The sequence below is a fragment of the Ruditapes philippinarum genome, unplaced genomic scaffold (genome assembly GCF_026571515.1).
Source record: "Ruditapes philippinarum isolate M1 unplaced genomic scaffold, ASM2657151v2 ctg3426_1_1_1_1, whole genome shotgun sequence".
Taxonomy (NCBI): domain Eukaryota; kingdom Metazoa; phylum Mollusca; class Bivalvia; order Venerida; family Veneridae; genus Ruditapes; species Ruditapes philippinarum.
In genome coordinates this window covers 46,373-61,919 of record NW_026857892.1, presented here as the reverse complement: position 1 = coordinate 61,919, position 15,547 = coordinate 46,373, and the positions used below count along the sequence as shown (strand labels likewise).

Genomic DNA, 15,547 nt, shown 5'->3' with positions numbered 1-15,547 from the left:
TTCAGAAAACTTAAATCCCCTCCCCCCAGCTGTTTCTACATTGACTTTCTTTTTAATATCTTTAATAGCCTAATATCTAATCTAGTATTATAAGGAAATATTACATCATCCTTAAGAGGAAGTTGAATGATACTTTATTAAAAAAAAAAAAAAAAAAATACTCAGATTATTAAGTTGTTAGGAAATTTGTTTTTACTGCATTTTATTATCAGACTATATTTTCTAATCATATTCATGACTTTGTGATATTTGAGGACCCTAAGGCAAACAAGGTTTCATTATTTCTGGTCTCTCAGGAATCTGTGGTAGAACTTTCATCTACTACATTCCAGGTTTAAACTGATTGACTTTACCATTAAAAAGGGGGTCCTTCGGGATCCTGCTGTCGTAGATTACTCCATTGTAGTGAAAAATTGCTAAAATCAAGTTAAAACAGCTCCTCATTTCTTTCAGGCAGCTCAGCATTTTCATTATACCCTAGGTAATACACCCATAGCCATGAAATTCAAAATCATAGGATTTTAAGTTGAAACATTACCTCAGTCTAACTCAGTTAAAGGAAGCTATTTAACTCTAACCATGCTTAAAATATCTTAAATGAACTTGTTTATCTTCAAAATAGGACCATCATTGATAGAAAATTTTGTATGTTATTACTGAAAGCCTGAAATATTAGTAATATACATGTACTGTATTTACTCGCCTATATTAGACAGAGCTCTTATAAGACGGGGGGTCCTTATTTTGTACATGTACAGACATATAATTAGCACAGTGGAAATAATTTGAATATGTGTTATCGACTACTATCATGGTGGTAATTGAATGCTAATTGTAGTTTTCACCAATACAATATACTAAAAGAAAGTAAATTTTCTTGTTATTTTTACTCACTGACCTTTGAAAATTCAATTAAATGTTCACGTTTGTGAAGAAAATAGGAAAGATTGAGTGTCTTCCCCCATTGGACAAAACAGAAATATTTTCGTGAGACGGGGAGAAATGGGGTTTAAATTGTATCAATATCCTAAATTGTGAATCTATATTGAAAGAATCTTAAATGAGCCGCGTCACAACAAAACCAACATAGTGGGTTGCAACCAGCATGGATCCAGACCAGCCTGCGCATCTGTGCAGTCTGATCAGGATCCATGCTGTTCGCTATCAGTTTTTCTACTTGTTATAGGATTTGTAAGCGAACAGCATGGTTCCTGATCAGATTGCGCGGATGCGCAGGCTGGTCTGGATCCATGCTGGTCGCAAACCCACTATGTTGGTTTTGTCGTGACGCGGCTCAAATATCGATGAAAAACTGATATCACAATTCAATGACAAATTACTTTTCAATCTGGACAAACCATTGAGCATTATTTTCATAGAAAATTTTAAAATATGTTCTGACTGAATTAAGTAAACAGTGCAGACCATGATCAGAAGAAACAATTTAATGAACATCAAATACAGAAAATTAGAAATTCACAGTGACTAATATATAATCACAATATTGTTCAATTTGCACAAATACTTTTAAGAAATAAATAACAAAATGTACCTAATATTTTTCAAGAAAAGATATTGATTAAAATAGTGATTTGACCATGAAAATCTGTTGATTTACTATTTAATATCAAAATTCCTAATGATTTGCTAACAGTTTTTTTTACACTTTTCTTTTATGTTTATCTTAAGAACTTGACACTTTTTTTATTACTTTTATTAAATGAATAATTATATACAAGCATTTGGATAGCACTGGTACAAAATATATCACTGGAGCAAACAATAATTATCCCTGGTGCTAAAATCTATCATACATTCTAATGAAATATATGATAATAAACATGAAATTTCTTTGTATAAAGTCTGTATTTTATTGTAAAGAAGCAAAATTCTGTCATAAATTATAACATTAGAATAAATATACATATTATTTGTTATACAGTTTGCTGACAGGTTATATGGCCCTATATAAACAGTTCTTTGTTATATATCTTATCATTATTAATACATGTTTGATTGTTTGTAACTTTTTGTCATACCTCATTAGATAATCATGACATTTACTTAATTTATATAAACAACTGCAGTTGAATTATGAAGTAATTTCTTTCTTCTTTTCTTCCAATAATGGAAGTTTGCTCACAGTATAATAAATTTTTCATATTAAGATTCTTCACAGGTTATATGGCTGTATATGACGTTTGCTTGCAATATAACCTGAGCAAGCTAGTATACTGTTTTTATACAAAAGTTTTTCCATGTAGTTATTTCCAGTTGTTTAATTTAGATTCTGCAAATGAGCTTTAACTCTTATTATACATAAAATAATCTCCTTCATAAAAATTATAGGACAATGCAGTTGACATGTGCTCTAGAACTACAGTATTATATGTATATAATAAAATCACAGTATTTTTTTAACTCTTAGCCTGCTAGTGCCGACAAATTCTACCATTGCTACAAGTGCAGACCAAGAAGATCTGAGCTGGAACATCCATGCCATCTGATCAAAGTCAGCATTGTGTTCGCTTTTCAGTGCAGTACATATTTTGAAAATTTCCCCTAAAAATGCTAAATGGTTTTGTCCAGATTAGAAGATGGACAAAACCATTTCTGATTTTTAGTGTGGTAAGGTAATAAGAAAGAGAAAATTGTCCTATAATTCAGTTAGAATTATGATATGATACATTATGTACTTTTTCATTAAAAACATGAAATTTTTCGGATTCAAATATTTACTAATATCTGAATTAAAGTCATTCATAGTTTACAATTTATTTAAAAATTGTTTAAAACTTGAATTTCTTCAGGTTCTAATGTATATTTACTATACAAATATCTGTAAAATACGTAACATTTAGTTAAATATTTCCCTTCAACGACAAAATAACTTCAATAATGAAAACAACAACCTAGGTAACTTAATTATTAATAGTAAATCATAAAGCTTAGATAATATTGGTAACTTAATATATAAATACAAAACTATGAATACACTTACCTATTTCCTAAATAATAGTAAATTACAAGCTGCAATTTCAAACAAAGAAATCAGTGCAGCTGAGTATGAGCAGAATCATACTGTCAAATCTAGAATGCCCATTTTCATTTATAAATCTACAAGCAAACTTATCAAAATTCACCCCCATTAAAATATACCAGCAATAAATAAAATTCAAAACATATCAATGTATTATTTTTTTTTTCCACATACCTTTACAGTTGAGTTTATTTCGCCAGTCACAATCCCGATTTTTTCCCCTGTTTTTGCCAACACTGTTTCGCCATCAACTGCCGAGCACCATATGAGGTAGAAATGCTCAGTGTGCCTCGCCTTCATTTACCAGCATGCCTTGGTAACATATGGTTGCCAGGGCAACAGAAGGCAAATAAACTGATAAACTAGTGTTTTCACGCTGACTCCTTTTGTACATTATTGGAAAAAAGCAGGTGTATTGAATTGAAATGCTAACCAATTACTCGTGATTCTCCCCATTCTCACAAAGTAACAAAATTACAACAGATACCATACAAGAAATGCAAATAACACTCAATCTTTTTGTTTTTTATCCAAAAATTTTTGAAGTTAAAACTAAGTCAAGTATTTCTTTTGCATGTATAATTCAAGTTAAGAGTTACCAAGAAAAGCGCTAATTTCACTAAAATGTACGCATGGTTACTCGAGACATAAAGACTTTAGTTTTTTATCCAAAAATTTTTGAAGTTAAAACTAAGTCAAGTATTTCTTAAATTGCACATAATTCAAGTTTAAGGAGTTACCAAGAAAAGCGCTAATTTCACTTAAATGTACGCATGGTTACTCGAGACATTAAGACTTAGTTATATCTACCTAATATCAAATAAAAAATTTTTTTCATAACACATTATTTTGAATTCAAGACTCATTTGAAATTATTTTCTACAATGTCAAGTTAACCATTTAGTATAAAATATTCAAAATTGCAAGTGAAATCAGATTTTCTATTTGCTAATATTGTCTCATTTTCAGCCAATTTTTCCAATTTGATTATTTTAGCATTTGCAATATATAGAACATATTTTTTGTAACACTCAAAAAAGTACAAATCAAAACAGCAATTTAAGGTTATAAATGGTGATAAACAAGTCAAACCTTTTTGCAATTTCAAAAATTCTGTTATCAGATTATCTATGTTCTATAATTATTGTCATCAGTTAAACAATCAAAATAATAAAAATTGACTTTGCAAATCAAAATTATTCAGGAATGGTCTGAATATAGTCAATTTCAAAAGAGGTTTTCAAGATCTGATCACAATAATGTAGTTTTTTCAAGATAAACAACTTCCACATTACAACTTATTTTACCATAGCTTAAGGTTCACAATACATTAACATATTTTCAAAGTTGTAACTGTAAAAGTTCAATGTTGGTATCTAGGACTCATGTCTGAAATTCCGCATCTCAAGAAGCGAAGAACAAACTTTTCCCTATGACCTATTATCTTTGTTCTTTACCAATAACTCAAATTAAAAATTATTTATCAAGGTTGAGTGTGAAGTAAGCTTGAAGCTAATTTGATCTATCCTTGTGTGGTGTCCATCATTAACAACACCTTGTAATGTATCACTTACACAAGTAAATAAAGATTCTGTTCGTCTCTTACTGAAGTTTCCATCTGTTTTATAAAAGATATTCACAGACGATTTCCTGAAGCAGGGCTATTTTAAGAAATTTCTGCCCTGTACTCTGTCCAAAAGTCTCGCGGATTTGCCACCCTAAGTTTCAAGGCAGAGCAAGACATTACAGACAATTTTATCCATGTAAATAAAACAGATTGAACTGACAAAAACTTTTAATCTGTTTGTTACAACTTGCAGGCATATATATAATACATGGTTGATGTTGGAATGGAGGAGCTTTATCCGGTGAGTGAGAAAGTGAATCTTGGCGAGCTTTAGCTTTCACAGCGAACTGGAAATATTTGATTTATCCTGCTATTGTCTAGTTTAATCTAGTTTGATTTTGATTATTTAAATGGTTTGGTTTCATAAAACAGCCTCAATGTGTAGTTTTGTTTTGCTGTGCCAACCATGTGACATCATAATAGGCTGATACGACGTAATGACATGATGCTGAATTTCTTAAAATTAATTGACTTTCCCATTTTTGGAACTGTCCATTATCAATTTGAGATGAAAATTAAGATGCAAATTTAAAATTTAGACAGTCAACAGTTATAATAGAGCAAGGTCAAAATGCATGAATGTGTATTAGAGCCTCAGGTCTAAATGCAAAGATGTGCAGAATCCAGGGCTGGCCAAAAAGGCTAATTATATATACTATCAATTCCAGTAAGTTAAGTTGCCTAATTGTGATTGTGAGCTTTAATTATAGCAGGAAAAAACACCAGGTGTCCTTCTGTGCATTATTTCGAGCATGAGTGGACCTATTCATTATAAAGAATCTATAAAATGACTTGAAACTTATAAATAGCCACATCTTTAACCTTTTATGGCTTCCAAAAGCGGTCACTCATATAATTTAATCAACCATTAGAAATTTGCCCGTGATTTGTATGTACTTGGAGTCAATTGACTTTCAGTTAAAATACATAAAGTTGAAAAGCCTATATCATGTGAATAAATGCTTTAGATATAGTGACATCTAACTGGAATTAAGCTGACAATGTTCCTTATTTTCATAAGGGACTTGACTTTAAGCCGGGCAAAGGGGCAAAAGTGAACCTAAAGAGAAGTTAGGTATGGGGCAAAAGGGAGTCTATTGGGCAAGGGAGAAAAGAGAGCATAATTATTGGATAGAGAAGTTGGGCAAGGGGGAAAAGAGAGCCTATTGGCTATAGAAGATGGCAAGGGGGAAAAGAGAACACATTGGCTAGATTAAAGTTGGGCAAAGGGGAAAAGAGAGACTATTTTCTAGAGAAGTTGGGCAAGGGGGAAAAGAGAGCCTATTGGGCAAGGGAGAAAAGAGAGCATAATTATTGGATAGAGAAGTTGGGCAAGGGGGAAAAGAGAGCCTATTGGCTATAGAAGATGGCAAGGGGGAAAAGAGAACACATTGGCTAGATTAAAGTTGGGCAAAGGGGAAAAGAGAGACTATTGGATAGAGAAGTTGGGCAAGGGGGAAGAGAGAGCTTACTGGCTAGAGAAGTTGGTCAAGGGGGTTATTATTGGTAAATGTGTTTATCTGGAATTTGAACCTTTAACTCTTGGTCAAGACCAATATGATTTTTCTCAATATATTACACTTATACTCAGGTTGCAGACTTGAGCAGGGTTGCTTTTAATTACGTTTATTATATAAAACACCACATAAATGGTACAAAATTATTTAAATTCAAATTTAAAGGCACTCCACTGAGGTTTTTTGACATGATTGGACTGAAAATATTCTTTCAAGATAAATGTACCATTTGATGTAGGCTTAGACCACTTATCTTTGTTCAAAATTTCAGATCATACACGCACTTCATTTTTCCAGGATAATTATTCAAATTGTAAAAAAATGACCAAAAATGAAAAGCGTTTGAACACTTTTCACTCAAATCTGGCTAAGAAAAGCATAAAAATACGATTTTCAATTTATTTCAAAAGTATATTTCTTTAATATCTTTGCATATATTTCTGTTTAAAGTGCCCCTGAGCTCATTTATGTAAGAAATTCAAATGTTATGTTTTTAGGCTTTTAAACCTCAGTGGGGTCCCTTTAAGGACAGTTTTAGAATTTGGCTGAATGGTAGAAGTCCTCTAAATGGAAATTTAGATACAATGTATTTTCTTTACAAAGGTAAATAATGAAAATTGAAACTAGAGGATGCTTTTGTAAAAAAGCGCATGTCTCCCCCACTGCTGAGAATAACTGTGAATGGAAACAGGAATGGAAATGGAGATAAGATAATGTAAATACCCGGTAGTCACTTCAATGAAGGCTGTCTATGGATGGTTTCTATTGTTAAGGTTGTATGAGAAGATGCTTCCTAAACTGTTTGTTTTTAACCAGGTATTCAATTTTGAATATGTCTCCCCCCAGTTTGAGGGTTGTAGGTAAAAAGGAACTCTAGTTATCATCCGGAAATGAGAAATTGACCAACGGTCACTGTGACCTTGACCTTTGAACTACTGACCCCAAAAACAATAGGGATCATCTGCTCTATAAGACCAATCATCCTATGAAGTTTGAGGGCTGTAGGTCAAAAGGAACTCTAGTTATCATCCGGAAACGAGAAATTGACCAACGGTCACTGTGACCTTGACCTTTGAACTACTGACCCCAAAAACAATAGGGATCATCTGCTCAATAAGACCAATCATCCTATGAAGTTTGAGGTCTGTAGGTCTAAAGGAACTCTAGTTATCATCCGGAAACGAGAAATTGACCAACGGTCAGTGTGACCTTGACCTTTGACCTACTGACCCCAAAAACAATAGGGATCATCAGCTCTATAAGACCAATCATCCTATGAAGTTTGAGGGCTGTAGGTCAAAAGGAACTCTAGTTATCATCCGGAAACGAGAAATTGACCAACGGTCACTGTGACCTTGACCTTTGAACTACTGACCCCAAAAACAATAGGGATCATCTGCTCAATAAGACCATTCATCCTATGAAGTTTGAGAGCTGTAGGTCAAAAGGAACTCTAGTTATCGTCCGGAAACGAAGAATGGACGGACGGACTGACGGACGGACTGACGGACGGACAGGGCAAAAACAATATGTCTCCCCCCGAGGTGGGGGAGACATAATAAGCGCAAACAATTTTCTTGAGCTACATGCATGATTACAGAGAAGCATGATTGCAACAAACTGAGTGTCATTGTCCTAATTCTTGAGTTATCTGCCCCTGAAAGTGAGTTAAAGGAAACCATCAGGTGTCAGGGGGGAATTACAATTTAGACTTCAAAGCTTTTTGTTATTTATAATCAACGTAAAATTAAACATATTTACACTAAGTCAGCTAGGTCACCCTTGAAATAGTAAATTAAATCTGAAATCAAGTGGAAATAAGTCGGGTATAAAAGGTTGTTTTTTTTTCAAAACACTTTTCATCCTATTTTTTGATGCTGGGAGGATCAGATTTTCCGAGAGAAACTCCAGTACATTGGCTGTCTGCAACGAGAGATTTATCATCAGTGACATGCAATATATAACGTGAAGTGAAGCTTCATTAATTATAGATTGTGGATGAAAAATGCTCATTATTCCTGTAAACAGGCACACAAGTGATGTATGTTTTCTTTGAAAAAGTTGGTAACTCTTTTGAAGAAAGACAATCTTGTATTTATAGGTATATTTTTTTTCCCTTCATATTTTCCCCATATCATTACTTTAAGCTCTAAACATGTTATTGGTGTCTTTGAAACAAAGGAATTTTCTTGAAGAACGGCAGGTCATTTAGCAATATATTATTATATACATTGGCTTTGTGATTAATTACTTTGACATAAAGGGTATTATATTCATTTTATTATTATTTGACAGACTATTATACATGTTCTACTTTCTGCTGGGAATCAAAGTTTTCAGCTTACATTGTATAGGTTATATGGTAACTTTTAAGTTTTACTAGGGGAGGAAACTCTAGAGTGCCATTTCTGCATCATCTTCCCTGCTGATGGCACCCTCTTGAATTTCTTCGGAGGGGGTAAGTCTGGGTGCTTCCACTGCATGCTCTGCTTTCTAGATTCTGGATCGAAGTTACAATCCGGGAGATAAAATCAGGTTCATCCTTGTAGCGAGACAAAGGATATCTTGAAATGTCCAGCCAGGTTCATTTCTGGTCATCAGTCAACTGTCTGGGGACCCATCTAGTAGAAACCTTTGATATGCTATAGACATGTCAGAATTGCCTGAACTGAACAAAAGCTTATACCCACTTCCCTAGCAATTCTCCACAGGTATCACATTCTGTCTCATATGACCAGATAGTGCACAGCTTCGGCAGTTTCATTGTTGGTGGCCTCTTTTGGCCGCCCAGCCAGCTCATCATCTCCAATGCTCTCCCTGCCCCTCTTAAATTCAGCAGCCCATTTTTTCACAGTGCTATAGGAAGGGGACTCCTTCCCAAGTGTATCTATGAAGTCTTTTTGGATTTCCTTGGGGGACATCCCTTTCTTACAGAGGTACTTAATGACGGCTCTGATTTCAACTTTCTCCATTTGGTCTAAATGACACACCCATCTACTGATCTGAAATGTGTTTTATGGTACATAATCTGTGTAAAACCATGTGCAACTTGGTCAGTAATCTTCAATAAGATATCGGTACTGATGTATCGTGTGTAAATGTTAGTGTAGTGGCTAGAAGTATATCTGGCCGAAAAATTTTGATCATCCCTCATAGTTACACTACTATCAACATAGATATTGTTATCACTATATCAACTTTAATAACTCTTCTGACAACATATTTATGAAAATAACATACTTAAAAAAAACACTTAGTTACTTTATAAGCGCCAGATTTGTAATATATCATGTAGAAATTAATGAAGCAATGTTAGCATCTAATGTTCCCAAATTCATTAATGGATCCCTGGGTATAATGTTCCCGATTTACTTAAATGGGTCCAATGTTCCCAAATTAACTGATGGGTCACGTGTTCCCAAATTCACCAATGGGTCCCACATTCCTTTTTTCTGAAGGTATCAATGGACCTATGCCATGTATCATCATTTCCCATGCTCCCAAATTCACATATGGGTCCATGTTCCCAAATTCACCAATGGGTCTCATTATGTTTCCAAATTTATCAATTGGTCCATAATGCTCCCAAAGTAACATATGGGTCTAATATTCCCAAATTCACAATGGGTTCCACATTCCGGTATTCACCAATGGATCCCCGGTAATGTTCCCAAAGTTATCAATGGATCTAATGCTATTGTATCACCTTTACTTTGTTATCACCATATCAAGCAGGTCTTTCGAGAATTAGCACATACCTGTACGAAAAATCAGCATGGCTTTTATGAAAAACAGGACCGATTCAGGCCTGTTTTGAACCAGAATTGACAAAATCAGGGTGAAATAGACATGGACCCTGAATTTTCAAGAAATCTCACATGGGAATTCAAGTTTTTTCTACCCTGACATCGTCTTCATCTTGGTAAAAGTCAGGGTGGAAGCCAGAATATTTGCAATTTGAAAATATTTTGACACAGATTTTACTGACTTGGAGAAATATAAGCAAAATCTACCCAGATATTTCAAAGTTAGAAAATTTTCAAAAACCAGTTTCAATACAGTCTTAAAAGTTCTTCATTTCCAGCCTGATTTTTCTTAGTTAGAATTATTAGAAATGAATATTATATTACACTGATAGTACAGTTTACATTGGTGTTCTGATAAAATTGAATTTTTAATTTAGAAGAAAATGTATTATAATGTCTATTTCTGTAAAGTTTCAGTTGATTTATGGTAAACTCCATTTAACAAAAATTCTTTTCATTTACTGAATTATTCTTTATTATTTTTTTTGAAATTATGTACATTATTTAGCTCCACATGATTTATTGTTATCTATAAAATTGATAATGTTTCTAGTAATTGATTGTATTAATATTTAACTTATGGCAAATAATTTATTATTTAATGCATAAATTGGTCAGCAATAAGTAATGTTCAAGATTTTTAGTTTGTATCCATCATCTCACAATCTGCACAGAATCTCCTACTCTAAGGTCAGCTTTCAGTTTGTATAAACAAATAACCTTCAAGTGGAACTTTTTACAAAATACTTTATGTTAGACTGGGCTATCTGGCAGATGAAAATAGAGAAGTTACCACAGATTTACCGACAGCAGTTTAAAATCCAGAGCAAATATCACACCCTGAAAATTATTTCCAGCATGGTCATTTTCTTTAGAAAGATTGGAGGCTTTAGTTGTGATTTTAATTCAAATAAATCAACTAACAATTATATATTAATACATAAATGAGTTTTGATAGTTACATAGAAAATGAGATTTAAGAATTCAACTACCCCAGCTATACAGAACTTTCTTGGGAAATTTAATGTGAAACTTATATGGAGCATAATAGATGTGTTAAACTTCATTATTCAATTTGAAAAAAATGGAGAGAAATAAGCAGCCAATTGTAACAGATAAATGGTAAGTTATAATTGAATTACAGTTCTTAATATTTTTAATTTTTCAAAAAATTGTGAATTCTGTAAGCTCAGTAATTTCTGAAAAGATTTTAAATAAATTTTCAGGAAACCTGTTTTAAAATATGGAGGGAAAATGAAATGATCAAATCATTCTTAATTTTTCTAAATAAACTATACATTTTTATCATAATCCATTTTAGAAAAAAAACTGAAGTCTTAAAATGCAATAAATTTATGACATGATTGCATATTTGTTTTTTTCTACTTTCAAAATTTAGGTTGAAGCCAAATATTTCAGTAACATGTGACAAGAGGATGAAGAAGAAGAAAATGATGTCGTTGGAAAAAAATACAATAAAAGAAATATTACTGGTAATTTTTACTTTTTTATTTTCTATCAAAATTAGTTTCAGTTTTAATTATTAAAAGTATTCATTCCTGCAAATTTTATGGAATTAATGATATATGTTTATAATGCTGTTGCTTCTTTAAAATAATTTCATCAATTATTCGTTCTTTTGAAGTTTTGATTGCAATTAATGAAATATTACACCTTTAAAAGGACATATTTCTCTATATTAAGGTGTTACATTTTCTTTAAGATTAATACAATATAATTATATAAATTGAAAGTTGTCTATAGCATATTCCTACACTGCTTTCATATGTTTACAGATTGTGTAGTCCAGATACTATAGTGTGGAATTATGCAATACAATGTGCAGCTTAGTCTACAGTAACCTAGTGGAAATTTCAAACAAGAATGACTTTTGAAATGTATTTAATTGTATGAAAATCAATACAATTAAGTGAAAAAAAAATCTCAATTATTATTTTGTCAAATATCAAAAAGAACAGGAATCTGGGTGGATTTTTATTTTAATTTCAGGGTGGGATTTGCAAAATTTTGGGGCGGGATAATAACAGGAGGAAAAAAGTCTGGCCTGACTTTTTAAACAGAAATCAGGGTGAATTATGGCTCATTTAAATATTTCAAATTAATCCCACCCTGAAATTACTCTTAATTTAACTAGAAGTAAATCTATTTTTAGAAATCTGTGTGAGTGAAAATTCTGCCCTGGATTTCCATTTCAGGGTGGTATTTTTTCTGGCTCATTTAAATATTTCGTTGAATCCACCCTGAAAACACTCTTTATTGTATACTAAAAAATCTAAAAATAGATTTCTGTCTTCTCTGTAGTCAACTGAATAGCTTAAAAAACCTGGCTGGGAATAAATTTCTGATCCCATGTCAAATCAGGGTGTAGTCAGGGTAGGCATTTTCGTACAGGTTGTTTCAAAAAGATTGATCTTGACTGTTGATATTTTGCAACAACTTAATTTAAAGAATTTTGCTACCATTTATTCATGTTACCACCAGTGGATTTATACAAAAGTGTCACCACATAGGTGTCTTCTTCTAAAAATAAAACTTACTTATTTTTTATTAACACTCAAAAGAGTAACAATATAGGGGGTATGAAAATATTTTCATCAAGTAAAAATTTATCTTGATATTTTGAGCATCCCTCTATTTGCCTTTGCATAACAATATCATTATCCAAACAATATCATCAATATCATTATCGCATCTCTTTTTAGCTGGAATATACAAAGTCAATTCAGGTAACTATGACAACATCAACATGTTCATATCAGGTGTCAACAGCGAGAGCTACAAGATACAATTTCACCATCATTCCATAAATCTCATTTTCGCAGTACCTTTCAATTAATAATGATCCACATTCAAACAAAATGATTTTCGTTTATCGCCATTAAATTTCCTGTATCAAACATTGTAGCCAATAGCATTTTTTTTTTTTACAAAGTGTAACCATGTAACCAGCATGACAATTTATCTCAGGGAAGTATGTGGTAACAAGAGCTAGATAAAACAGCTAAATTACCTTGGTTTAGACACAGCAATCAAGCTAAGGTCATCTGATTGCCGCATTATTTTACCTGTCATCACCTCTTTAACCAAAATGATTGGGAAACTTGATCACACCGTGTTTTTTTCCCCATAACAACAGACAACATTGATGGGGAAATTTGAGTGTATGTTTTTCTTGCTTAACATCTTTAAAGTTCAATATACAGTTTTTCATATTTTTTATGTTCCAGCATGACAGAATGCTAAATACCTATATTTTATTTACAGTCTAAAATACATGCTAGTTTAAATTTAGATGAGAAAATTTAAATTCTGACACTATTGTTATTAATTGTTGAATTTGCTTAGTTTATTATGCTTAACTTAAAAAATGTAGCTTAAATTTATATTCAATTCAATGCTTGTCGTGCAGAACCAAAATCCATTTAATTGAATTTTATTAAAATGATAAACAACAATGATAAAAAATTTAAAGCAGTCAGCCATTGAATTGAAGTTTTAAATCATAAATGATTCAATTTTGATGCTGCAATATTATACTTGTTAGTCAACCATTGAATTGGATTCAAATGTTTATTAATAATGATTCATATTGAATTTAAATGACTGTAATATTAATTCAACAATGATTCAAGTTTAAAACTGCAATATTTTTGGTTTATATGTGATTCCATGGTTCACTTTGAACAAATATTGAAGCTTTTAATTCAATTGCATGGTTGCATGTGTTCATAATAATACTATAACATTTTTTTTTCTTTTCAGAAAATGGGACACTTGGCCTGTTAATTGTGTTCAAGAGCCACTTTCACTGAGACATGGCAAATTTTTATATGGCTTCTTTTGACACATATTCTATTGTAAAACATCTTATACTTGGGAAAGTCATCAAAGTCATCAGAGCCATTTTTTCATACTAGATTTATGTATACAAAGTTTGATGGATACTTAAAGCTATACATGCCTCAAGATGAGTCCAAACATTTCAATAAAATCAAACTTGAGAAAAATGTATTAAGATGTAAAGGAAAGTAAAATGTTTCAAGATTCAAGTAATATTTTACATATAATGTGTGATTAATGACTGATTTTTCAGTATTTACAACTATATTTCTACTGTGTTACTGAACGCAGTAAAGTCTATCTATGCATATTTTGACCACATTTTGGTAATTTACGTGGTTTGTAAGTGTCATTGATAATGTGTAAATTGCTTCCTTTTGGTTACTTCACAATAATGACACACTCAAAATTTTAATACATTTTTAAAATTTTCATGAAAATTAGCATGAATGTGAGGCGCGCTGCTTTAAACACATTGCTAATAATGCCTTTCAGTCTAAGCCTGTGATAAGAATGGAGTGATCCCCTTAAAATAATTGACACTTACTTTCTGTAAGAAAAAAACTTTAACCATGGAATAATTCTCTGCTAACGAAATTTAAACAAGATATATTTACCTGCAAACTGGAAACTCGGGGAAGTGAACAAAAAAAAAAGCAATGTGTACCTTCATCTATTTAGTGATCTATCTCCACTTCAGGCAGCCTCGCTTGAAAATCAATTGTTTTAATGGTGCGAAAAAGCCCAAAAAAAAAATGTCATCCCTTTAAACTGTTTTCCATGGGAACATAGTTTAAAAAGAAATTTTAGTTTCCGCAGGAAAAATAATTACTTAAAAAAACTTTAAATTTCCCATTACCCCAAAACACTGGGGTTTTCCCTCCCCCCAAGGGCCCCTTTGAGGAAAACGAAGCAATTTTCCCTTAAATACTTTGTTGTTTTTTTAACATTTCCGCCATTTTGCACCCAGATTCTTTAAAGGCCCATTAAACCAGCCAAAAAAATATATTATTTTTTATTTTACGAAGACTTTTATAGTTTGGTATCCTGTTTCAGTTACTCATTTGGGGTGTCAAAGCTGAACGATCTTTCGCACTTTGGCAATAAGTACAATTTTAGTGACAAATATTTTGTTGAATAAAGGAAAGAATCAAATCTATTAGTTTATATTACCATGAATTTTTAGTAATGAAAACAATTTTAGCAAATTCCAGTAATCTGAACTTGATGGTAAAGGTCATAAAAAGGTCAAGGTCATACTAAAATAACTCAACATGTAGTTTTTTCTTATGTGTACTTTTGTATTAATCAAACCTATGAATAAATAACAAAGTTATAAAAAAATAGACAAATTTCATTAATCTGACCTTATTGGCACCTTGTCATATATGATAAGCAAGTATTTCAAATTTTATGTTGACACTACCAGCTACAATGAAGTTTAAGCATGACAACAACAACAATGCAGTGATAAATATATCAACTTATTCTTCAAAACAAATCAGCTAAAATTAATTGCATTTAAAAGACTAGTCTTGTAGCCTCATCTTAAGTCTTCTATAATATCATACCCTTGCAGCCATAAATGATTCCATCAGAAATTATAATCAACCCTATCAGATAGGACATGATTTAATATATACTTAAACATGTAAAAACTTGTAAAAAATGACTAGATCAATTAATTAATACAGGA

General features: G+C 31.9%; 1 protein-coding gene across 2 annotated transcripts in view; it reads right to left on the bottom strand.

Moving 5' to 3' along the window:
• The window catches only part of LOC132751421 (hyccin-like), an 82,287-nt gene that overhangs the window by 29,245 nt on the left and 37,495 nt on the right, over window positions 1-15,547 (bottom strand). The window contains exon 1 of one of the 2 annotated variants that reach the window (XM_060741572.1): window positions 3,215-3,370. The exons of the other annotated variant lie outside the window; for it this stretch is intronic. Within the exon in view, the coding sequence (XP_060597555.1) occupies window positions 3,215-3,340 (126 nt within the window). The 5' untranslated portion in view covers window positions 3,341-3,370. Of the gene's footprint in view, window positions 1-3,214; window positions 3,371-15,547 lie in introns of those variants that run through there. 2 annotated transcript variants of the gene reach the window in all.